Below are 26189 nucleotides of genomic sequence, written 5' to 3'. Positions count from 1 at the left end.
TTGACACTCCACCACTTCTTGACCTCTGTGACCGCTGTTCTGTTTTTTCTGCCGTCTGACAATTTGGCCTGCATGGCCCTCTGACCCTGACTGTAGAACAGACACATGTGGAAGTCACCCCTGTTGACCTTCTAAATTCACATGGGAAAGAAAACATTGTGATAGAGACATACAGGCCTTTACTATACGACCCTGATAGGACAGGAGGGCAAAAGTTACCATAAGTTCCCAGACGTTACTGCTACTGGCTAGCGTGCAGGTTGTGTGTGTGTATGTTGCCGTGAGTGTGCGTTGGTTCTCTTACTGTGGCAGAGGGAGTCGCTGACGGGCGTGCAGGCGCTCAGCTCCACCTCGATGCCCTCATCACATATGGTGCAGGGCAGGCAGGGGTCCAGGGAGCTGTCCCGGTCGGAGTAGGTGTCGTCTATACACTCCTCACACATCGTGTCGTGGTTGTGCTCGCAGTGTGCCAGCACGCCCTGGCCTGCCGGGCACACCGTGCAGGGCTCGCAGCGCCCAGACACCTCACTCAGGTAGTAGTTGTAGTCACACACGCAGATGGCATTGTTGGAGTCAGTGCAGGGCGTCTGCATGCGCATCAGACCTGTACACATGGTGCAGGGGATACAGGTGTCTGTGTGGCTGTAGGTCTCTGAGTAGGTCTCACCTGGAGGAGAAGAAAGAAGAAGGGGATAGAGAACGATGAGGGGAGGATGAGACAGAGGGGTGAAGGGGAGAGGGGGATGGAGGGAGGAGAGAGGAAAAATGTATATGAGGAGGAGATGAGAGAGACAGTCAGTCAGTCTAATGACATGAATCATGTTTACTGCTGCTGTGTTCATCGAGAGGGGGGACACAGTGATCCAGTGGGTTCTGGATGATTTGTGTTCTGAGACATGAAAGGTGCTCTTGTTGAGGAAGGAGTCTGAAGCCCGCCGCGCTCATTACTATATTGATCTCTGTGTGGACTGTACCGACTGTACTGTAATGATATAGCTCTCTACTGCTCTGAACAGACGATGAGATGGCCTGTATTCAAAGTTAATCAAGCTGGGTTTGGCACAAATGATCACTGATCATTAGATGCTTGGCCACTCTTCATCATTTTAAAGTATGTTTCAAGCTATTTCTGAAAAGAATTCATACGTCTAACAATATTGAGATGTATTAACTTAGCGCACGCCATACGCATGTTTCCCATTGTAAATCAGACTTGTCATGAAACTGTGCGTGTGTGAACAAGCATTATAACTCTGCCAGGAAAACGCCCTCCATTCACCTGACTATAACACCCTTTATTTGCTGTATGATTTGGAACTGTTGGAATTGGGCCATGGGACGGCAGTTTCTAAAAGAGCAATGGCGAATTTGATCACATTTCTGTAGAGGTGTGGGCAGAATGTTTTAGTCTTTTACAGTGATGTTTTCAAACTAAACATGCATGCTGCCTATACTGAGTGACAAACACTTTATTGATTGTATATTCAGAAATGTTTTAATTAAATGCTACTTCTTTGCAAAAGACTAATTGTTTTGTTTATCAATAGATTATTGTGTTTCTTCAGTATCTCCTGCCTTGGGTCTCTGAGATGTCGCGCTCCTATCGCACAGCAATACTGTAGCATATACCCATACTGTCAAGTCTTTTACACAAGCTACCGGTATATTTACTGTGTAGGAAGAATGTATTCATCTGTTTCAGTAATTTATGCTGTATCTAGCTGTAAAGGGCAGTAATTTATTCTGTATCTGGCTGTAAAGGGCAGTAATTTATTCTGTATCTGGCTGTAAAGGGCAGTAATTTATGCTGTATCTGGCTGTAAAGGGCAGTAATTTATTCTGTATCTGGCTGTAAAGGACAGTAATTTATTCTGTATCTGGCTGTAAAGGACAGTAATTTATGCTGTATCTGGCTGTAAAGGGCAGTAATTTATTCTGTATCTAGCTGTAAAGGGCAGTAATTTATTCTGTATCTGGCTGTAAAGGGCAGTAATTTATTCTGTATCTGGCTGTAAAGGACAATAATTTATGCTGTATCTGGCTGTAAAGGACAGTAATTTATGCTGTCTCTGGCTGTAAAGGGCAGTAATTTATTCTGTATCTAGCTGTAAAGGGCAGTAATTTATTCTGTATCTGGCTGTAAAGGGCAGTAATTTATTCTGTATCTGGCTGTAAAGGGCAGTAATTTATTCTGTATCTGGCTGTAAAGGGCAGTAATTTATGCTGTATCTGGCTGTAAAGGGCAGTAATTTATTCTGTATCTGGCTGTAAAGGACAGTAATTTATTCTGTATCTGGCTGTAAAGGACAGTAATTTATGCTGTATCTGGCTGTAAAGGGCAGTAATTTATTCTGTATCTAGCTGTAAAGGGCAGTAATTTATTCTGTATCTGGCTGTAAAGGGCAGTAATTTATTCTGTATCTGGCTGTAAAGGACAATAATTTATGCTGTATCTGGCTGTAAAGGACAGTAATTTATGCTGTCTCTGGCTGTAAAGGGCAGTAATTTATTCTGTATCTAGCTGTAAAGGGCAGTAATTTATTCTGTATCTGGCTGTAAAGGGCAGTAATTTATTCTGTATCTGGCTGTAAAGGGCAGTAATTTATTCTGTATCTGGCTGTAAAGGGCAGTAATTTATGCTGTATCTGGCTGTAAAGGGCAGTAATTTATTCTGTATCTGGCTGTAAAGGGCACTAATTTATTCTGTATCTGGCTGTAAAGGACAGTAATTTATTCTGTATCTGGCTGTAAAGGACAGTAATTTATTCTGTATCTGGCTGTAAAGGACAGTAATTTATTCTGTATCTGGCTGTAAAGGGCAGTAATTTATTCTGTATCTGGCTGTAAAGGGCAGTAATTTATTCTGTATCTGGCTGTAAAGGGCAGTAATTTATTCTGTATCTGGCTGTAAAGGACAGTAATTTATTCTGTATCTGGCTGTAAAGGACAGTAATTTATTCTGTATCTGGCTGTAAAGGACAATAATTTATGCTGTATCTGGCTGTAAAGGACAATAATTTATTCTGTATCTGGCTGTAAAGGACAATAATCTATGCTGTATCTGGCTGTAAAGGACTGTGACACTTTCTGACAGAGAAAACGGTGGCCAATTGTTGTGGACTTCAATTCCAAAAATAAAACGCATTGATTTTTGTTCTTCTCACTAACAGCAAATGGTTGCATCTTGTTATTATGTTTTTATGAATAAGCGTGTCCTCATATCCCCCATTTGCACAACATACTTACTTGTCTGCTTGCAATACAATACTACAACCAATAGAAAATGTGCGTGGAGGAAAGCACAAAAATGACAACTATTGCGTCCAAACTGGCACACGCATGTTTTGTGGTATATTTTGTAGCTACGCAATGTTTATAAAGGAGGCCTCTGATGACTATTTCCTGAGCCAGTTGTAGTTGTCTTTATGAAGTTCCATTAGTAGAATGTGCTCTTCAGGAATGTTGGTGCTAGAAGTTGAGCCATGAAGGTGTTGACCCCAAACTGGGTTATTCTCATGCTGAGTGTTCTTAGCGGTACAAAGTCATCCATTAATATTGCATGTTCTTATAGAATTTTTTTCAGATATAATTGGAACCCTGCTGAATTATTCAGAGTCTGTTATTTTCGTGGCTGTAGGAGATGAGAGTGACGTTTGGTGGGAGAGGAGGGGAGAGGGAGGAGAGGGAGGATAAGAGAGGAGAGGGAGGAGAGGGAAGAGAGGAGAGGAGAGGATAAGAGAGGAGAGGATGAGAGGGTGGAGAGGAGGAGAGGAGAGGATAAGAGAGGATAAGAGAGGAGAGGGTGGAGGAGAGGAGAGGATAAGACAGAACAGGAGAGGATAAGAGAGGAGAGGAGAAGACAGTGGAGTGGAGGGGCAGGCTGGTTTGAATAACAGAACAGCGGGATCCCCACCGGATATAGGGTTCCCCAAATCCCTCTGTACTCCTGTGTGATGCTCTTCTAAATGGGGAACAGGAGAGAGGAGGCATCTTCTGCAATCTGTTCAATGTAGAGCTTTAGAGGCTTCCCTTGCTATTAGAAACAGCAAGTGACGCATGTTTTTGTGTGTGTCTGCATCTGCGTGTGTGCGTGTGTGTGTGTGTGTGTGTGTGTGTGTGTGTGTGTGTGTGTGTGTGTGTGTGTGTGTGTGTGTGTGTGTGTGTGTGTGTGTGTGTGTGTGTGTGTGCAGGACGAGCAGTGAGAAGTGTTGGATGGCAGTTGTGTTCAGTAAGAGAGAGAGAGCGTATTGCTGGTGTGAAAAGCCCTGCAGCAATGTCCCAGTACTTGCCTTGCCTTGTAAGCTCCTCCAGCATGTAAACACAAGCACAGGCTGAGCCTAATATCTCTAACACCTTGTAAACAGCAGCACAGCTTACTACCTGACAACACAGGGTGTCATCTCCCTTACTTTAAACACAGTAGAAACAGAGAATGTGAGAGTTAACGGCATTGAAACATTAGTGGAGGATAAACAGAACAGGATTGGATAAAACAGGCTCATACTGTGAGAACAGGATTGGATAAAACAGGCTCATACTGTGAGAACAGGATGTTATTTCCTCTGAGTTTCCAACTCCAAAATTGGACCATCAAAAAGACCATCAAATAGTAAATATAAATTCATATGTGACAGGGCAATGGAGAGACCTGAGGTTGAGCTCCCTCCACTGACAGGTGGTGGCCCAGGTCCTGAGGTTGAGGTCCCTCCACTGACAGGTGGTGGCCCAGGTCCTGAGGTTGAGCTCCCTCCACTGACAGGTGGTGGCCCAGGTCCTGAGGTTGAGCTCCCTCCACTGACAGGTGGTGGCCCAGGTCCTGAGGTTGAGCTCCCTCCACTGACAGGTGGTGGCCCAGGTCCTGAGGTTGAGCTCCCTCCACTGACAGGTGGTGGCCCAGGTCCTGAGGTTGAGCTCCCTCCACTGACAGGTGGTGGCCCAGGTCCAGTGTTATTGTTCTCACATTTCTCTCAGCAGTCATTTGGCAGTGAGTGGTTCAGATGGTGGTCTGGTCTCTTTATATGGCTCTGGCTAGAGGTAGCAGAGCAGCTCTGACATTGACTGAGTGAGTGGGGCCTTCGATCTGGCGGATAAATAACTGACCTTAGGGTAAATAATGATTTGAAGTAGGACTCAGAGCCTTTGTTTTCTTTTCAGTCAGGCTTGACGGTACAACCTTTCCTCAACCTCCCCAATTATCCCGCAGTGCAACACGCCTCTACCTAATTTTAGCTCGCATGCATAAATCCCTATGCAGTCATGTTATATAAACATGTCTAAACATGACCGTATGCTCCAGAACCACGCACATGTAGGAGAGAGAGAGAGTAAAAATCATTTACCATGCCTGTCACCACCTGAGACCATGCAGAACATTAAGGTTAGCAACATCTTTCCTCTCTTCCTGAATATGATCCTCATGGTTCCTGTCAACCAGACCACCCTCCTCTAGATATCTAGTAGTATGATCCTCATGGTTCCTGTCAACCTGACCACCCTCCTCTAGATATCTAGCAGTATGATCCTCATGGTTCCTGTCAACCTGACCACCCTCCTCTAGATATCTAGCAGTATGTTCCTCATGGTTCCTGTCAACCTGACCACCCTCCTCTAGATATCTAGCAGTATGTTCCTCATGGTTCCTGTCAACCTGACCACCCTCCTCTAGATATCTAGCAGTATGATCCTCATGGTTCCTGTCAACCTGACCACCCTCCTCTAGATATCTAGCAGTATGTTCCTCATGGTTCCTGTCAACCTGACCACCCTCCTCTAGATATCTAGCAGTATGATCCTCATGGTTCCTGTCAACCTGACCACCCTCCTCTAGATATCTAGCAGTATGTTCCTCATGGTTCCTGTCAACCTGACCACCCTCCTCTAGATATCTAGTAGTATGATCCTCATGGTTCCTGTCAACCTGACCACCCTCCTCTAGATATCTAGCAGTATGATCCTCATGGTTCCTGTCAACCTGACCACCCTCCTCTAGATATCTAGCAGTATGTTCCTCATGGTTCCTGTCAACCTGACCACCCTCCTCTAGATATCTAGCAGTATGATCCTCATGGTTCCTGTCAACCTGACCACCCTCCTCTAGATATCTAGCAGTATGATCCTCATGGTTCCTGTCAACCTGACCACCCTCCTCTAGATATCTAGCAGTATGTTCCTCATGGTTCCTGTCAACCTGACCACCCTCCTCTAGATATCTAGCAGTATGATCCTCATGGTTCCTGTCAACCTGACCACCCTCCTCTAGATATCTAGCAGTATGATCCTCATGGTTCCTGTCAACCTGACCACCCTCCTCTAGATATCTAGCAGTATGATCCTCATGGTTCCTGTCAACCTGACCACCCTCCTCTAGATATCTAGCAGTATGATCCTCATGGTTCCTGTCAACCTGACCACCCTCCTCTAGATATCTAGCAGTATGTTCCTCATGGTTCCTGTCAACCTGACCACCCTCCTCTAGATATCTAGCAGTATGTTCCTCATGGTTCCTGTCAACCTGACCACCCTCCTCTAGATATCTAGCAGTATGATCCTCATGGTTCCTGTCAACCTGACCACCCTCCTCTAGATATCTAGCAGTATGATCCTCATGGTTCCTGTCAACCTGACCACCCTCCTCTAGATATCTAGCAGTATGATCCTCATGGTTCCTGTCAACCTGACCACCCTCCTCTAGATATCTAGCAGTATGTTCCTCATGGTTCCTGTCAACCTGACCACCCTCCTCTAGATATCTAGCAGTATGATCCTCATGGTTCCTGTCAACCTGACCACCCTCCTCTAGATATCTAGCAGTATGTTCCTCATGGTTCCTGTCAACCTGACCACCCTCCTCTAGATATCTAGCAGTATGATCCTCATGGTTCCTGTCAACCTGACCACCCTCCTCTAGATATCTAGCAGTATGATCCTCATGGTTCCTGTCAACCTGACCACCCTCCTCTAGATATCTAGCAGTATGATCCTCATGGTTCCTGTCAACCTGACCACCCTCCTCTAGATATCTAGCAGTATGATCCTCATGGTTCCTGTCAACCTGACCACCCTCCTCTAGATATCTAGCAGTATGTTCCTCATGGTTCCTGTCAACCTGACCACCCTCCTCTAGATATCTAGCAGTATGATCCTCATGGTTCCTGTCAACCTGACCACCCTCCTCTAGATATCTAGTAGTATGATCCTCATGGTTCCTGTCAACCTGACCACCCTCCTCTAGATATCTAGCAGTATGATCCTCATGGTTCCTGTCAACCTGACCACCCTCCTCTAGATATCTAGTAGTATGATCCTGTCAGCAGTTAGTGATTGAAGGCTGATGGATGTAGTGTAAATGTGCCAATTCAGCCTGAGAAGGCCCCTCCTCTCACATCGAAGTGTTTCGACCCCATTAGATTAGCATCATTAATAATGCAGGTCTGGACATCCTTAAGCTTCTCCTGTGTCCATCCTCTTTCATCTTCTCCTTTGTCAGCACTATCCTGCTGTGTTCTTCTAGGGGACCATGGCCAATGGCCATTTCCCCACTAATGTCAGACAGCTTTCCTTCCTTAACTCTTTTCTCTCTTTCTGCTATGCTAACATAACATACTGACCTTTCACTGGCTCTTGTTTCTCTGTAGGGCTATACGTTAAACGTTCTAAAACATGCATGCCGGTTTCTATTTGTCTTTTAAAACTTGAAACATTTATTTAACAGTGTGTAATTATCGCCACGCTTCAGTTGTCTGCTTGGCTCGACCCCAAGGTTTACAACATCTGTTTGGGGTATTATTAACATTCCTATAATGCTATTATTAGGATATTAAAAAGCGAAGTCATATCTGGTGACAGTTATGTGTTATCCCTCATTAGCTCACCTAGTGTTGTTCGGGGGTCAGTGGAGTAATGCAGTAGTTTCCGCTGTAGGAGCCACTGAGGACTCTCAAACTAATTTCTCCTCATTCCCCCATTACCCACTGATCCACAATCAGTCAGTCCTCTTTTACGCACTCCATTGACTAAGGAAGCTGTGGTTCTCCTCTTTCTATGTCCTTCTCTCTCTCTGTCTCTCTCTCTTTCCCTCTCTCTCTCTAAATCCCCAACTGAACCCCATTCAGTCAGAGGACTTTCTAAACGCTTCATTGACTGGCCTTTTCTCTCTCCATCCCCACTGATCCCCAGTCAGTTGCAGCCCCCTTTGTGATGCTTCACTGAGAAGCAGCTCTGGATGTGCTGTGTCCCATGACAGGCAGAGAGAGAGAAAGTGGAAAGGACTGATAAATATTTTAGCGGTGCTGACGTTGGCAGGCGTCTAGACCTGAAAGGATAGGGCAATGAGGAGGGGAGGTGTTAGCAGGACAGGAAGTAAAGTATCCAGAGAGGAAGAAGAGGTAAATAAAGATGCTCCCATATTTACCATGAAACAGGAAATGGATGCTCTGAATGTTTTTTCACCTTTTAAAATATTAATACTTGTGCTTTATGAAATACTGCTTCTATCTACGTATACAGATTTTGTTATTCAGGTAAAGGTCCGTGTTTTCAGCCACTGACATCCATTTATAACAATCTCAGGCCCTATTTTTGTTAGTGTTTCAGGGATGCATCAAGCACATTAAGATTTTATTGGGACTAACAAAAATGGACAGGCAGAGAACAATTGTAAATTGGCTCAAATTATCACAAACTAATGCAATTCTGCTAAATTGTGGAATGTTTACCACATTATTGATACCATGTCTGTATCGTGGCTCAAGATAATTGTTTTCAAGGGCTTCCCGAGTGGCGCAGCGGTCTAAGGCACTGCATTGCAGTACTAGAGGTGTCACTACAGATCCGGATTCGATCCCGGGCTGTGTAGCAGCTGGCCGTGACCGGGAGACCCATGAGGTGCGGCTGACTTCCGGGTTAAGCGAGCAGTGTGTTAAGAAGCAGTGCGGCTTGGTGGCGTCGTGTTTCGGAGGACGCATGGCTCTCGACCTTCACCTCCCCTGAGTCCGTACAGGAGTTGCAGCGATGGGACAACACTGACAACACTGTTTTCTGCATCCCTGTGTAGGATATCAAATGGGCGTGGTGCACTGGTATAATTAGTCTGTTTAAATGTGTAAAGATGCAGTCATGTAACACCATGCAAGATGAATGAGCAGACCCTGCTCTTTGGTGCTTGATGCTCCCTCAGACCAGTTTTGTCCCTGTTACAGCCGATGAGTCACATAAAGACTGGTAGGGAATGAGAGTGGAGCGCTCACTAGTGCTTTATCATTTCCCATGAAAAAAAGTGACATCATTTATACATTTTAATTTATTAATTAAGGACTCTTAGGGCAGGGTTCAGTCAAACCTTAGAATACAAGTCCATATTAGGATGTCAAGCGGCTCCAGTTTCCTGCTGTAATCCATCACTTTGTGTAATTTGCTGATAATAATGATTAATTAGTCTCCATTCCTCATCCCCTCCTCTTCCATTTCCATTTCCCCTCCCTTCCAGTTGTTCTTTTACCTCTCTATGTATACTCTCTGGTTGGCTGTTCACCAACTGTCCAGCTGCTGTGGATGAGACTTTGATCTTAAACTGCCAAGCTCCAGGAATGTTTGGAGGTTACATTAAATAGTATGTGCATACCATGTCTTTACACAGGCCAGTGTGGTGTCTGTAGGAGCTTGTTATGGTAATACTATACCAAGCAGAAACACAGACCATCTTCTGACTAAATGACTTAATTGATCTAATTTTAGACCTCGTCTGTTCTGTGTCCTGCTCAAATTGTGTTGGAAACATTGGCATTCCTGGGATTTGTAAAGGACCTCAACTGAAGAATACTTTGTCTGTGAATTGTCACAGTTGTGAAAGAAGATCCTATTTGTATGACTCAGTCAACAGAGCAGACCTGACACCAATCAGGAGTCACAATACACTCTGACATTCTGCTCATCCACCACAACCATGCAGTGACCTTTGAGAACTACACTTTGACTTATAGAAGTGCTGTAGAATCCAGCTGACTCTCTCTCTCTCTGGATTCTATTTCTATGCTATGCAGTGACCTATGAGAACTACACTTTAACTTCTACTATGCATCTTAACTACTGTAAAGGACAACAACAGAAAGAGAGTGAAAGAGAAAGAGAGGGAAAATGGTGAAACAAACCCTAAGATGAAGTGCATATGTATGTTTGCATAAAGGCTCTTCCTCTCTGTAAGACGTTCTAGCACAACATTGGCACCTCTCCCGTCCCGTTTTATCCTCCCTCTGAATCAGTACTAATGGTTTTCAGCCTGAGTTGTAAGTGAACACATTTGGCCCCACTTACAGCCATCAAACATAGGAATTCCTGCCTGTTTCTAAATAACACTTTGTTATTAAAGCAGGGACAGAAGGCTTTTTTTAGTAATGTGCAAATTGGACAGTAACATTTTTGTTCAGGCTTTTTTCTGTTTTGATTGGATGGTTTTAGACGGTGGGGTATTAATGTGTAAATTGCTATTGATGGTGTAAATGAGTGCATTTAAGGTGAAATGTATAGTGTAAGTCCAAACAGTGTAAAAAAAGTTGTAATATACTGTATATATACTTTTTTAAATTCATTTTCGGGATATAAAAACACATTCAGTGTGTACTTAAACGACTAAAACCAGACATAAAGTGTGTAAAAAAGATAATGGACCTATATATTTTTGATAACATAATCATTGAGAACTAACAATCCCCAAAATAAAAACTAGACAGTCAGGGAGAATTGAAAATTCTAAAAACAATTAATTTAGCAGTATAGATTTTGTTATTATGTTTGAGCAAAAGAACACAACATTAGCCATTCTTTACCCCGCCAAGATGGGGGCTTCGAAAATTATGACGCGCTGACGGCCAACCGCGCCCCCTGACGCGCCCCCTGCCGCGCCCCCTGCCACGCCCCCTGCCACGCCCACCACCTAAGCCCCTTTTTGATCCAGAAGAAAACCTCTAGTTGTGCAACTGAAAATAGCTGTGTGTGCGTGCCTGTGTGCATGTGCATAATACAGTATGTCTGTATAGATGTGTACTTGTACATTTGAAGGATGAACTCACTGTCTAGGCACTGGGCGCAGACGGTCTGGTTGGCACCACACCTCCTCACCACCCCCTCTCCAGGTGGGCACACCTCGCAGCACTCTCCACCCTTGGTGTACTGGCCTGACTCACAGGGCACCTGCACCGCCCGCTCCGTCTTAGAAGCCACCAATACCCCAACCTGGCACAGACAGAGGAACAGACAGAAGGGTGTTAAAGCAGAGTTCACCCATAATACTGGCTCATAGAGGGGAACGTTTTGGAGGCAAAAATGACAGACAGATGTGTATTACAATCATGTTCCTAATCTAACCTCGTATCATGATTCGCAATAAATAATTTAGTCTACATTTAAATCACAGACAAATTCTTCTACAGAGCAATACATTGTCCCATCCTCAGAGAGCCTTTAAAGGCACATAAAGGCAAGCCTCAAGGTGCTCACCCATGACTGGTCCAAGTAACACCTATAAGCATATGTGCCTTTCACACTGAAGCTGTCAGTCTGCAGGGTGTTTACAAAGGCTCCTGAACCCATTCATTTATAAGGAGAAGATCTACCTTTGTTTTTCTAATACTTGATTTGTGTTTTCTTCCCCATAGGGGTTACTCTCCTCCTTATTTATTCGCTTGTAGTGCAAATGTTAGTTGAATACTGCTGGCTGGAGCGTACTGCAAGTCCAGGCGGGGCTGTTTCGGGAAGTAAAGCATTTGAGGAGCTTAACTTTTTCTTTAAGGCCAAGACAAACGGAGCTGTCTATGGGGCTATTGGTCAGACTCAGTACTGTTGATGCAGGCCCTGGGAGAGTTAACGTCCTTGTTTTTCTCTCTAATTGCTAGGTGTGGTAAAAGACAGATTCCTCTCTGGAATTTGCATAACAAGTCCTCATATTGCGCAACTTAAAACTATAAATTCACACACGCACGCAAAGGCCTACACACATCCTGCTTCCTGCTACACACAATCTTCTCTCTGTCTCTTTTTATTTCCACTCTTTTTCTCACTGCCTCTCGCCACTTTCCCTCTCTCTCCCCTTCTTTGTCACTTCCTCTCTCTCACTCTGATATAAATGCCAAACAGCTTCACAGGCACAGGACTAAAGCATGTTTTCATACATACAATACATTTAAATAAGGAAACAATAATGTGAAGCACATTCTGAAGTCATAATCATCAAAACCATTAGACTCAAACGCTTTAATGTTTAATGCCTCACATTTTACTAAGAAAAACTGCTGGTCTCTCTCTCACTGAGATGCCTTCTCTCTCTCTCTCTTTAACTGTCTCCCTCTCTCCCCCTCCCTCAGCCCCTGCTTTCATTCAGAAACAGATGCACTGAGAGCAGCCGCCAGCACAGCTCTCTCTCTCTCTGTCCATTGACTCTCATCCGCGCTGTACATTTCTCCCTCTCTCTCTTCCCTCTCTCTACCTTCTCTGTGTGTGCGTGCGTGTCTGTGTGTGCGTGCGTGCCCCCCCCAGTGATATCCCCCACATAATCTCAAACCCTCTCAAGGGCGCAACTTTGGTTTTAGAAGTGGGGGGACATAACTTTTTTATTTAATTTTTATCCAGTCGGATAAACACTCCAGTCTACCCGACCGCTTGGAGGCATCTGCATGGTCCTAAAGCACACCGTTGCATCGTTTTGTACCACAATCCAATGATAAAACTGAGGAGGACAAAAATGCAATTTCAGAACCCCCCCGTCGTCCTCAGTGAAAGTTACACCTGTGACCCCTCTACTCTTGGCATGTCTCCCTCTGTTGGGGAATTACCCAAAGCATTGTTAAACCACACATAAGCATATTTTCTTATCCTTACTAATTTATGCAAACCTTGGCTCTAAACCTCTGTTTTTATTTGAATATGGTCTTACACTATAATCACCAGGTCGGTGAATGTGAACTTGGAATGCCGCCCAAACCCCCAAGTTTATCTGTATTTGTGTGCATCTTGTCAGTGAAATAAACTGGCAATTTACCAGCTTCACCTCTGATAAGGAGCCTGCTACTCTCAACGTGATCTGAGTGACTGAAAGGTGCTGCATAGTCAATCCGACGTCTGCATTGGCCGTGCAGCATTTAGGGTGATATGGCCTCTGCAGAAGTCAGGGTATTCATACTTCTTGAGCTTAGCGGAGCAGCGCCGAACTGTTGTGAAGGAAGTTGTCAAGGAAGTGAGTTTGTGTTTATACAGGACCTCCTGACCTACAGTTGAAGTCGGAAGTTTACATGCACTCATGTTGGAGTCATTAAAACTCGTTTTCAACCACTGCACAAATTTCTTGTTAACAAACTATAGTTTTGGCAAGTCGGTTAGGACATCTACTTTGTGCATGACACACGTAATTTTTCCAACAATTGTTGACAGACAGATTATTTCACTTATAATTCACTGTATCACAATTCCAGTGGGTCAGAGGTTTACAAACACTAAGTTGACTGTGCCTTTAAACAGCTTGGAAAATTCCTAAAATGATGTCATGGCTTTAGAAGCTTCTGATAGGCTCATTGACATCATTTGAGTCAATTGGAGGTGTACCTGTGGATGTATTTCAAGGCTTACCTTCAAACTCAGTCCCTCTTTGCTTGACATCATGGGAAAATCAAAATAAATCAGCCAAGACCTCAGAAAAACTATTGTAGACCTCCACAAGTCTAGTTCATACTTGGGAGCAATTTCCAAATGCCTGAAGGTACTACGTTCATCTGTACAAACAATAGTACGCAAGTATAAACACCATGGGACCACGCAGCCGTCACACCGTTCAGGAAGGAGATGCGTTCTGTCTCCTAGAGATGAATGTACTTTGGTGCGAAAAGTGCAAATCAATTCCAGAACAACAGCAAAGGACCTTGTGAAGATGCTGGAGGAAACAGGTACAAAAGTATCTATATCCACAGTAAAACGAGTCCTATATTGACATAACCTGAAAGGCCGCTTAGCAAGGAAGAAGCCACTGCTCCAAAACCGCCATAATAAAGCCAGACTATGGTTTGCAACTGCACATGGGGACAAAGATCGTACTTTTTGGAGAAATGTCCTCTGGTCTGATGAAACAAAAATAGAACTGTTTGGCCATAATAACCATCGTTATGTTTGGAGGAAAAAGGGAGAGGCTTGCAAGCCGAAGAACACCATCCCAACCGTGAAGCACAGGGGTGGCAGCATCATGTTGTGGAGGTGCTTTGCAGCAGGAGGGACTGGTGCACTTCACAAAATAGATGGCATCATGAGGAGGAAAATTATGTGGATATATTGAAGCAACGTCTCAAGACATCAGTCAGGAAGTTGAAGCTTGGACGCAAATGGGTCTTCCAAATGGACAATGACCCCAAGCATAGTTGTAAAGTTGTGGCAAATTGGCTTAAGGACAACAAAGTCAAGGTATTGGAGTGGCCATCACAAAGCCCTGACCTCAATCCTATAGAACATTTGTGGGCAGAACTGAAAAAGTGTGTGTGAGCAAGGATGCCTTCAAACCTGACTCAGTTACACCAGCTCTGTCAGGAGGAATGGGCCATAATTCACCCAACTTATTGTGGGAAGCTTGTAAAAGGCTACCCAAACGTTTGGCCCAAGTTAAACAATTTAAAGGCAATGCTACCAAATACTTATCAAGGTGTGCGCTACTGGTGGAGAAGTCAGGTGCAGGAGAGGAGAGAGTTGTGAACAGGCACACACTTTATTAAGGCAGAGGCAAAATAAACCGACAGACGCCACTGCGTCAAAACCTCCAGCCAAAGTTAAAAGTGTAATGCGCGAAACAGTCACAAAATACGAGCAAATGTTGTACAATAAACATCCCTCGAAAAAGCCACAGACAAACGGGGAAAAACCCAGCCTGGCGCGTACACACAAACACGTAACAAAAAACAATATCACACAAAGACATGGAGGGGAACAGAGGAATAAATACATGCAGTGTGATTAGGGAATGAAAACCAGGTGTGCAGGGAACAAGACAAAACAAATGGAACAATGGAAAAATGGAGCGGCGATGGCTAGAAAGCCGGTGACGTCGACCGGGGAACGCCGCCCGAACAAGGAGAGGGGCCGACTTCGGCGGAAGTCGTGACAATACTAATTGAGTGTATGTAAACTTCTGACCCACTGGGAATGTGATGAAAGAAATAAAAGCTGAAATAAATCATTCTCTCTACTATTATTCTGACATTTCACATTCTTAAAATAAAGTGCTGATCCTAATTGACCTAAGACAGGGAATTTTTACAAGGATTAAATATCAGGAATGGTGAAACTGAGTTTAAATGTATTTGGCTAAGGTGTATGTAAACTTCCGACATCAACTGTACCTATCATCAACCAATCATGTCAATGAGGACCTATACGGAGCCCTCCGCATTGTCACAGAATTTGAGACGCGCACAGCGATGCGGTACAGAGCTCATTTTTGTCTCTGCATGCCTCCCCTCCGTAGACTCCGCAATTGCATCACACCATCCATACGGAGCCTCCGACCACATTTTCGGATCAAGCATAAATTGGCTTTAAGTCTTTAACTCAAACGTGTAGAATAAGACAATGCCCTCACAGACACACACACACACACACACACACACACATGTAAATGCACACACCAGGTCACATCCCCAGCCTTGAGATGCCTGCTTTGCACTCTCCCCGATTTCATAGTCAATTAGAGACTATTTCTGAATCTAATTCTACAAACATGCTCTATACTACCACAATGTTGTAAAGAAGCTGTCAAAACAGACTGCTCCTGAGTCATGTAGAGGGCTGTTCACATGGTGAGTGAGTGAACAAGCCTTATTAGACCAGCAGGTCTTGAAATATCAGGAGCCTATGACAGCCACTCAGCAAATAATAGCAAATAGTTTGTAATCATCCCCATCACCATTATCATTATCATCACCCAACTATCGAAAATTCACATGCATGTCATGAATTGCTCAAAACTTTCTGAACTTCAGATAAGTCACTACCTCCACTTCAACAGAAGCCTACTGCCAAAAAAAAGAAAATATGGGTATTTTAGGATTTCATGACAGGTTCATTCATAAAAACTGTTATTAGATCACATACGGACTGAAATGTTAAGGGTTTCATCAGTCATCAGTAAATGGCAGCGATCGGTTTCATATATGCATACTCAGTGTTGGGGAAGCTACTCTGAAAATATATTTTACCAAGCTACCAATTACTTCACACTGGAAGAAGTTAAACTGGGTATATGGGTGAAGTAGGCAATCATTTTTTTTCCAGCATTAAACCTGCCTAATTCTCACTTGAAACATTCGTTTTTTGGTTTCTTAGGCTAAATTACACATTCTGTTAACATATGACCTCAATTGCAATTTGTTATCTATGGCATTTTAGGTGCACATATTAACGTTTTTTAAGAACTAGTTTGGATGTAGTGAACTACTTTTTCAAAGTAACTTTAGTTAAGTCAAATATATATTTTCTTAAGGGTAGCTTTAGTGTAGTTTAACATCTTCCAGTGTGAAGTAATTGGTAACTTGGTCAACAATATTTTCAGAGTAGCTTCCCCTACACTAAGTATGCATATTTACCGATGACTGACCAAGCCTTTCATTTCAGTCCGTATGTGATCTTATCACAGTTTTGAATGGACGGACCTGCTATGAATTCCTACATTGTAAAAGGAACCTTGGGCTATGGCACCTGCCTATGAAAACCTTCCAGGATGGTTGTTCTATAAAGGATTCAGATGAAGAGCATAGGGAACTATAACTGTTATTATGATCAGTTCTGAGATGGGGGTGGTAATCACCTTCCCTCCAGCAGCTCTCCTCAGATTAGTATCGTGACTAATTTGCCAGCATTAGATGGAGAAATACGAGGGACAGTGCAGGGATCCCCAGTCCAATGCAACTACAGTGTTATAACGCAAAGTAATAAAATGCAAACAATGAACACGTTTCTCCCATGCTACCTATTCAATCAAAATGAAATATATCTTTATGAAATCAGAGTTATAAATCATGCCACTACTCACCACTCCAAACAACATCACCAATGATAAGGTACCCGCCATGCTTCGGTTTCCTACAGTGTCATAAACAAATAGACTATACTAAATGGATACTGCAAAGGAACATACAGGACGAATTGTTCATTTTAATTCCAGTGGAAATTCTTTATCAATGAGTCCGCAGTGAATTCCCCATGCTCTTCGCTGCCGTGTAGCGTTCGAGACCTTTTGAGAGTGAGATGCGTCGCATTAGTAGTTCACTGGTGCGTGCGTGCAGCGTCCAGGCGCAGACTGACTGTACTAAGCGCTATCCAGCAGTGCACTGCGGAGGCAAGAGTCGTGCACGAACTGAAGAGAGGCACGTCCACTCTTTCCCGATTTACCCTGTGACTTCTGCAGTAGACGACTTGAACGATTTACACCTGGGATCATCAACTAGATTCAGACGCGCGTCAATTTTTTCTTGAGTGGAAGGTTGGGGGGCAAGAACATAATAACAAATAATTTGTAGACTTCAAATTGACCGCATTAAGCCCAAACAGATATAATATTTGACTAAAACATTATAATTCCAAACCTTGCTTGCATTTGTATATGGTAATGTGTCTCTATATTATACATGGAAATACTTGGGAACAGATATTCCAAATTAAAATAACTTGGAGCTGATTTACATTGTTTTATGTCCAACAATGAAAATGCAACAAAAAGAAAACATAAAAAAACACCTGCAGTACAAATTCGGCACTCGGGCCGCCAGTTGGGGAACCCTGATCTACATAGACAAGAGACACGGATCAACTGGAGTCACTTTTCTGACACTTCATCTATCTCTCTCTCTCGCTTTCTCTCTATCGCTCTCTCTCGCGCTCTAGCTTTCCCTCCAAAGTGTTGCATTGCATGTTGTTTGCCAAAGAAAGCATCCCCGGAAATCTACCTGAAATCTACTGGGTAGATGCGTTTTTCACATGCAGTTTTGTTGATCATTTCTGATTGATGTGGTCTGTATTACTGCGTCAACTGTATATTAATGAATGAATTTCATGAGCTGGTGCACACCCCAAAAGTTGGTAGAGGTGCTGACCAACGGCGAGCAAACTAAGCAACAAAAAAAAGAGAGTCGCATACTCTATATACAAGCTCCCGGTAATGTATTGGGTAAACCACTAACGTTTTGGCATCACTGCCTTCTTCAGGGTCTGGTGTCAAGCACATCATCATTCTAGGCACAGCTTGATTCTTGCGCTTTTTACATGTTCACCTAGTAGGCTACGGTACGTAGGCCTATAGCCTACAATATTTACCAGCTGCACCCCAAAAATAAAATATATACAGTATATGTAGCGAACAAAAGAAGTGGGAAGCAAATCCAGACGTGAAAGGCAAACACCCTGCTCAACGCGCCAATAGGGTTAACCCACTTGGTGGGAATTGTAAAGTGGCTCATATATTGAGGACCGCCATACTGCCCCTTTCGAGCCGGCAGGCACGTCGACTTTCTTTCAAACCCCTTCACAAGTATCTCTGCCTTTCGATGGCCCAACGGCCGCCACCCGACTTGACACCAACGTAGTGAACAGAGGGATCGGCAAGCGAATCCTGGTCTCCGGCGTGAAAGGCAAACCCCCTATGCATCGCGACAATAGGGTTAACCCACTTGGTGGGAATTGTAACATGGCTCAAAGAGCTAGGCTTTTTACCAGCCACACCACAGTATCTTACACAATATAATGATGCACCACAAGAGGGAGACTGCTTCACTTGCATAGTTGGTCATCCCTGAAGTAACACTACTGTGAATGATCAGACTATCAAGGTAAGACAGTTCAATGAGGGATGTGCACTTTCAAGAAAGAAACAACTGAATTAATATTGACTCATGCTTTACAATCCATTTTATAACATAATTTCATGTCATGTAATTTCATACCAAGGCTTACAACCGTTGACCTACCACTTGTACTTATAGTACCATGACACAATGCCATATGGTAAGTGAATAGAGTGAGCGAGAGTGTGAATTTTCAATTGAGCAATTATGCTCATACACACACCTCTGGGATATGCTCTGTATTGAACCTGTCCATCAAAGCAGATCACATGGTCCATTATGTGGAGTTTTTGGACAGGCTCCATAGTCCTTGATGGTACACTACATTTGGGAAGGCCACTGAAAGACCACTAATGCACATCTGAGTTCTATAATTGTGTTTACTGCTCATTGAGGTATTTACACTTAAATGCAAACCAGTGTTGATGGCTATTGATCTCAGACAATTTGGCCAGCAGAAGCCACCAATCAGGTTGCAGCACACTGAACCTGCTACCGTCACGTCCCACCTCCACTCTAACCTTATTGTCCTCCTGACCCTGTTTGGCACCACCCCTTCTGTACCTATCAGCTGAGGGGGTCTGCTCTACTCTATGGGCTGAAGCCCCCTTGTATTGGCAGGCTGGTTGGGTTTCACTGTTGAGATCTGAATACTCTCCTTTATTGATCTCTGGACACATCAATGATCCCACATCCTCCCAGAAGACCAGCCCCCACTCCTCACACCCCCATGTCCCTCATCCAGAGGACACGGACCAACCAGTCACTTTAATCTAAAACATTGCATAGGAAATACACAAGTAAGAAAGTATTCTACTGTGTCACTGACATTTACAGATGGTGTCACTCAAGTTGTTTTTTGTTTGTATACATGTAGCCACAATATGACTCTTAAGACTATATTATTATCCATTATGGTAGGTGGTAGGCCTACCATAGTTTGTTGTCATACACTTGGTTGGTTTGTTAAGATGATTGCCATGGCAACTTGCTAGTGGATAAACAGCCCATTGAAAGAGGTGATGATGAATATGATGGTGATTACATGGTTATGGAGGTGTATAGAACTTATAGCTGAAATGTAGCTATCCAACTGGCCATAAATAGAAAAAAGCGAGTGAATGAGAGCTCTTTAAGTAGTGTTATGTATATGCTGCTGGTGTGCTGACAAGGCCTTCTATGAGTCATACATTATTCTCTCCCCACATATCCTGTTCCTGTCCTTATGATTAGTCAGCATACTGTAAGCCAATGTCATTCCACTCGGCAAGGTCACTCATAAAATACAGTCTTGATAAAGATTTGATGAGGCTGAACGTTTTAAAGGTTTGAATTGGTAAAGTAGCTGAATGGCCTATTCATTAGAATAAGTAATGAAACATGATAAGTTTCTTAAAGTACCTTACTCATGACTTTGCCTCATACAGTCTGTTACAGTTTGGTATGGTAACATGGACAGTCTCACTAAGAGACTAGAGAGGGTTGTGCTGAAAGCCTCAAAGATTACTGGCTGTCCTGGGACCTTCCCTCTGTGAGCTTACTGTACACCAAGCGCACCTTCAAATGTGCGGAAAAAATAATCAACGACCCCTCCCATCCATCCAATTACCTCTTTCAGCCCCTCCCCTCTGGTAGGCACATAGGTCATTCACCACCAAAACTGAACGTTTTAAAAACAGTGTTTTTCCCGCAGCAATCAGATCTTTGAACTCCCTTCAATAATATAGAGCTACACTAGATGGCCAAAGGTATGTGGACACCCCTTCAAGTTAGTGGATTCACCTATTTCAGCCACACCCGTTGCTGACAGATGTATAAAATCAGGCTCACAGCCATGCAATCTCCATAAAAAGACAGTGGCTGTAGGATGGTCGGTACTGAAGAGCTCAGTGACTTTCAACGTGGCACCGTCATAGGATGGGACCTTTCCAACAAGTCAATGTATCAAATTTCTGCCCTGCTAGAGATGCCCCAGTCAACTGGTGTTGTTATTGTGAAGTGGAAACATCTAGGAGCAACAATGGCTCAGCCGTGAAGTGGTAGGCCACACAAGCTCACAGAACAGGACCCCCGAATGCTGAAGCGCGTAACTCCTATTAATCATCTGTCCTCGGTTGCAACACTCACTACCGCATTCCAACCTGCCACTGGCAGCAACATCAGCACAAGAACTGTTCGTCGGGAGCTTCATGAAGTGGGTTCCCATGTCCAAGCAGCCGCACACAAGCCTAAGATCATCATGCGCTATGCCAAGTGTTGACTGGAGTGGTGTAAAGCTCGCCGCCATTGGACTCTGGAGCCGTGGAAACGCGCTCTGTAGAGTGATAAATCCCGCTTCACATCTGGCAGTCCGACGGACGAATCTGGCATTGGCGGATGCTAGGAGAACTCTTCCTGCCCCAACGCGTAGTGCCAATTGTAAAATATGGTGGAGAAGGAATAATGGTCTGGGGCTGTTTATCATGGTTCGGGCTAGGCCCCTTAATGCTACAGAATACAATGGCATTCTAGACAATCTGTGCTTCCAACTTTGTGGCAACAGTTTGGGGAAGGCCCTATCCTGTTTCAGCCTGACAATGCCCCCGTGCAGAAATGGCTTGAAGAGATTAATGTGGAAAATCTTGACTGGCCTGCGCAGAGCCCTGACCTCAACCCCATCGAACAACTTTGGGATGAATTGGAACGTCGGCTGCGAACCAGGCCTAATCGCCCAACATCAGTGACCGACCTCACTAATGGTCTTGTGGCTGAATGGAAGCAAGTCCCCGTGGCAAAGTTCCAACAACTAGTGGAGTTAGAGCCTATCAGCACAGTGTACTGGAGTTAGGGCCTATCAGCGCAGTGTACTGGAGTTAGAGCCTATCAGCACAGTGTTCTGGAGTTAGAGCCTATCAGCACAGTGTACTGGAGTTAGAGCCTATCAGTACAGTGTACTGGAGTTAGAGCCTATCAGCACAGTGTACTGGAGTTAGGGCCTATCAGCACAGTGTTCTGGAGTTAGAGCCTATCAGCACAGTGTGTACTGGAGTTAGAGCCTATCAGCACAGTGTACTGGAGTTAGAGCCTATCAGCACAGTGTACTTGAGTTAGAGCCTATCAGCACAGTGTACTGGAGTTAGAGCCTATCAGCACAGTGTACTGGAGTTAGAGCCTATCAGCACAGTGTACTTGAGTTAGAGCCTATCAGCACAGTGTTCTGGAGTTAGAGCCTATCAGCACAGTGTACTGGAGTTAGAGCCTATCAGCACAGTGTACTTGAGTTAGAGCCTATCAGCACAGTGTACTGGAGTTAGAGCCTCTCAGCACAGTGTACTGGAGTTAGAGCCTATCAGCACAGTGTACTGGAGTTAGCGCCTATCAGCACAGTGTACTGGAGTTAGAGCCTATCAGCACAGTGTACTGGAGTTAGAGCCTATCAGCACAGTCTACTGGAGTTAGAGCCTATCAGCACAGTGTACTGGAGTTAGAGCCTATCAGCACAGTGTACTGGAGTTAGAGCCTATCAGCACAGTCTACTGGAGTTAGAGCCTATCAGCACAGTGTACTGGAGTTAGAGCCTATCAGCACAGTGTACTGGAGTTAGAGCCTATCAGCACAGTGTACTGGAGTTAGAGCCTATCAGCACAGTGTACACTGAGGCTGGGACCGGGCAGGTAGAGGCTGATCTCAGAGGTGGACTGTTCCGTATGAGGTCACAGCCTGGTGTGCATTTCAGCATGGAGTGGAGAGAGTGGACACCACATGTGTGTATCTATTGTTATGAAGGAAATAGGTTATCACCTGAGAATGGTTACAGAAAAGCCCAACATCTAAAAACAAGAAATATGGTTCCCTTACATAAAAGAGCAGCGGTTCAAATGTGGACTTTAGCCAAGACTGCAGCAGGGGAGCATTTTTCATTGGCCAGCCATCTTTGTGTTGTCACATTAATTTTGGCATTTACCGTAACCCTGACAGATTGATGGATTTCTGTGTTCAGATCGGATGTCAAGGGTTCAAAGAGGATGATGAAAAAGGATGCACAAAATGAGGATCCCATCAGGACCATTATATAAATGCCCCCTCTCCCCCTTAAAGTGTTATTATAGGAACCACATTCAGGTGGAGTTGCTTAGAAACCTGAAGATTCTTCATTGTTCTGAAATCTGTTTTCATTAGAACATCAGGTTATTGGGGGGGGGGGGGGGGGGATCCGTGCATGACTCCATGCTCCCCCCTCAATCATAATGCGATGCTAAGTGCATTAGTTATGTGTTAATTAGCCCTCTCGTTAATGGGCTGACTAATGATATCCATTCTGTTTTGGGGCCTGCGGTCAACAAGTCCAAAATCACAGATGACTTTATCTCTCCCTCTGTTTCTTTTAGGGAATATTCCTTTGTTCTAGTTGTGTGTGCATGTATAACTCTCCCCTGTGAGTATTTTGCTAGATTGAGTCATGTTTACTATGCTTTGTACTGTGCCGAATTCCTCTAACTGACATGGACAGTGAATTCAAATGACAGCTCTGTATAAAATCAAAGGGAAAAATCAAAACGCATAGAACATGTTATACAGCACCCTTCATCATGCATTGTGTGGCTATACTGTATCTTCAAAGTGTAAACTCATACCTCATGTCTCGAGTCACAGTCCTCCTCTTACATCTGTGAGGCCAGTGGGAGTTGGGCTGGGGCTGGTAGGAGGCACTAACCATGACCAGACTTTGACCCAATCTACCCCTTGACTCTGTGGCTCAGAAGGGAAAGCTAGTGCAGAGTTATGGGTCATATTATAGCTCCCTGAGATGCTCATTCTATCTGGGAGGAGACAAGGGAAACCAATCCAACCACTGTCCAAGCCCAACCGTTGTCTCCACACAGCCCGTGATGGTGCAATGTGTTTACACTGACTCGACCCACGCACCCACTAACACCACCTTTCTCAGCTGACTAACCCAGCACCCACAATACTAACATAAACAATGGGCAGGTGTTATGTAATGGTTCTGAGTAGTTGTAAAGTCCCTCGACCCTGTTCCTGGTTACAAGCCTGGCGACAGGCCCATGTCGCCCTTCCGGCTCACGCCCGCTCCCCTGCTGTTATCTCGTAAGGCAGCAGCACGAAACCAAACAGAATCAGTGGTCAGGGTTGTGGCAAGGTGCACTGAGGCTGTGGAGACCAAGTTGTTAAGCACCTGACCTGTTAGAGGGGATGATCCTGAGGATATCACAGGGAAGTGGCCATGGCTCCCTGTGTTTGTACAGGTGATAGAGACAGACCTGTCTATTACAGTATGGTCTATCTGGCCATTAGAGCATTGAGGAGTGAGAGGGTGTCAGACAAATACAGACATGGTGGTCCTCTGTTGGCCCTGAGGATGTGGTCTGAGAATTCAGCAAACAGGATGGAAGTCCAGTGTGCCCCTGACATACCCCAGATGTGAGAAAGATGTTGTCTGTAAGCAGGCAGGTCAGCTAATAAACACAGCATCCCGTTTCCATTTGTGGGATAGATGCTAGGTTGTTCATGTTGTGTGGGTAGACTAGAATGGAAAACTCCCCACTGGGAACACACTGGTTGAATCAACGTTGTTTCCATGTAATTTAAATGGAATTACTTTGAACCAACGTGGAATAGATGTTGAATTGACGTCTGTGCCCAGTGGGTCCTGCCTCCCTTCTCCTACTGATTGTACAGAGTGTCGTAGAGCACATGGGGGCACATGTAGGAACCCAACCTGGTGGATGGATGCATAGCAGTATTTTGCAACTGGACACTCACCACCACATACTGGCAACAGAAAAGAGAGGAGTGATTGTCTTTAGTCTCCCTCCTGCTCTCCCCTCCCATTCTAATCAGTCTGGTTGAGCTACTAGCTCTAATCAGCTAAATGGATGGTCTGCTCTGGGTGAATATTGATGATGTTGGGAGGTGGGGACCTTAACCTCCCCTGGGGTCTTCTCTGGGGGAGGGAGATTATTATTGCATATTGTTGTGGCAGAATTAGAATTTTCCACAACAATACTGTTATTATTGTATTGTGTAAAATGGTGTGTATAACATTTAAAGAACATATCAGTAATGTATTTTATTATGAGTATATCAGTATCTGTAGTTTGCTATTTGCACTATGATATGGTTTCATTTGTATCTCTCAATACATACAATATGTATTGAGGGGAGGGGGGGGTTAAGGCATCGCAGCTATTTTGTTCTGGACACACGCAGCTAGTCATGTATTCAGCATATCAAACAGTGGAATGATCAAAGTGTCTTAGTGTATGTGAGAGTGCATGGGAACTAAGCCAGGAGACCATCGTTTAAACCTCTCATCCTCTGTATGAGTGTCCTGGGATCCTTAACAACCACTGAGACCAAGACCTCCACTGGATGTCTTCTTCTTATCTGTGAAATGGACAGCACCAGGGAGGAGAGGAGATGAGATGAGATGAGATGAAATGAGAGGAGAGGAGAGGTTACTGGGTTCAAGATAATAGAGGGGGGAGAAAATGGGTGAGAGAGGGGGCTGAGAAGGGGAAGAGATGAGTGTAGCAGAGAAAGAGGAGTCGAACTGAAAGAAAGAGCAAACGAGGGAAGGAGGAAAGGAGAAGTGTTAACACAGACAATCTTAGTGATGCGTATTGACAGCCAGGCACAGAGAGGGATTAATCTGATTGGTTGGTGGCCTGGTATTGAATAACCATCAGTGATAACCTGATCTCCTCTCTCTTCCTCCCTGCTTCCTTCCTTTCCACAATGTGATCTGATCTCAGGCTCTCATTGAACTCTGCAGGCACTGGACTTCCTCAGCTCCATTCTATTGAATAATATTTACTAATGAATTATTACATTTAATAGGATATTCAAAGTGTGTGCCTGATCCAATGAAATAAACCATATGAATAAATAATACGCCAATTGTGAAATGGCAATCCAAAGAATGCTTACTTACGAATCCAAAACATCCAAACACAAATGTAGGCCTACATTATGTTGATGTGTGTGCTTCAATATGTATTTAGTTTTGTTTGTGTGTAATTTTACTTGCCACCCAGGGCGGATGTGGAAAGATAAAAGTGTGCGTGTGTGTTTTCAAATCAAATCAAGTTTTATTGGTCACATACACATGGTTAGCAGATGTTAATGCGAGTGTAGCGAAATGCTTGTAAAGAAATAATACATAAAAAAAAACTAAATACAGCATAGTTTCCTAAGAACGCGAAGCGAGGCGGCCATCTCTGTCGGCGCCGGATGTCTGTCTGTCTGTCTGTCTGTCTGTCTGTCTGTCTGTCTGTCTGTCTGTCTGTCTGTCTGTCTGTCTGTCTGTCTGTCTGTCTGTCTGTCTGTCTG

At 44.2% G+C, this 26189-nt stretch overlaps 1 protein-coding gene across 1 annotated transcript in view; it reads right to left on the bottom strand.

Moving 5' to 3' along the window:
* The window catches only part of LOC106601618 (tumor necrosis factor receptor superfamily member 16), a 43257-nt gene extending 25832 nt beyond the window's left edge, over positions 1-17425 (bottom strand). Inside the window, exons 1-3 of the mRNA XM_045720128.2 lie at positions 17051-17425; positions 11064-11226; positions 305-667 (exon numbers count right to left, since the gene is read on the bottom strand). Of these exons, the coding sequence (XP_045576084.1) occupies positions 305-667; positions 11064-11226; positions 17051-17089 (565 nt within the window). The 5' untranslated portion in view covers positions 17090-17425. The remainder of the gene's footprint in view (positions 1-304; positions 668-11063; positions 11227-17050) is intronic.
* Positions 17426-26189: the final 8764 nt, after the last annotated feature.

This window comes from Salmo salar, chromosome 06, assembly GCF_965601325.2.
Source record: "Salmo salar chromosome 06, fSalSal1, whole genome shotgun sequence".
Lineage (NCBI taxonomy): Eukaryota > Metazoa > Chordata > Actinopteri > Salmoniformes > Salmonidae > Salmo > Salmo salar.
The sequence above is the reverse complement of the archived record's forward strand: the minus strand, read 5'-3'. Positions and strand labels throughout refer to the sequence as shown.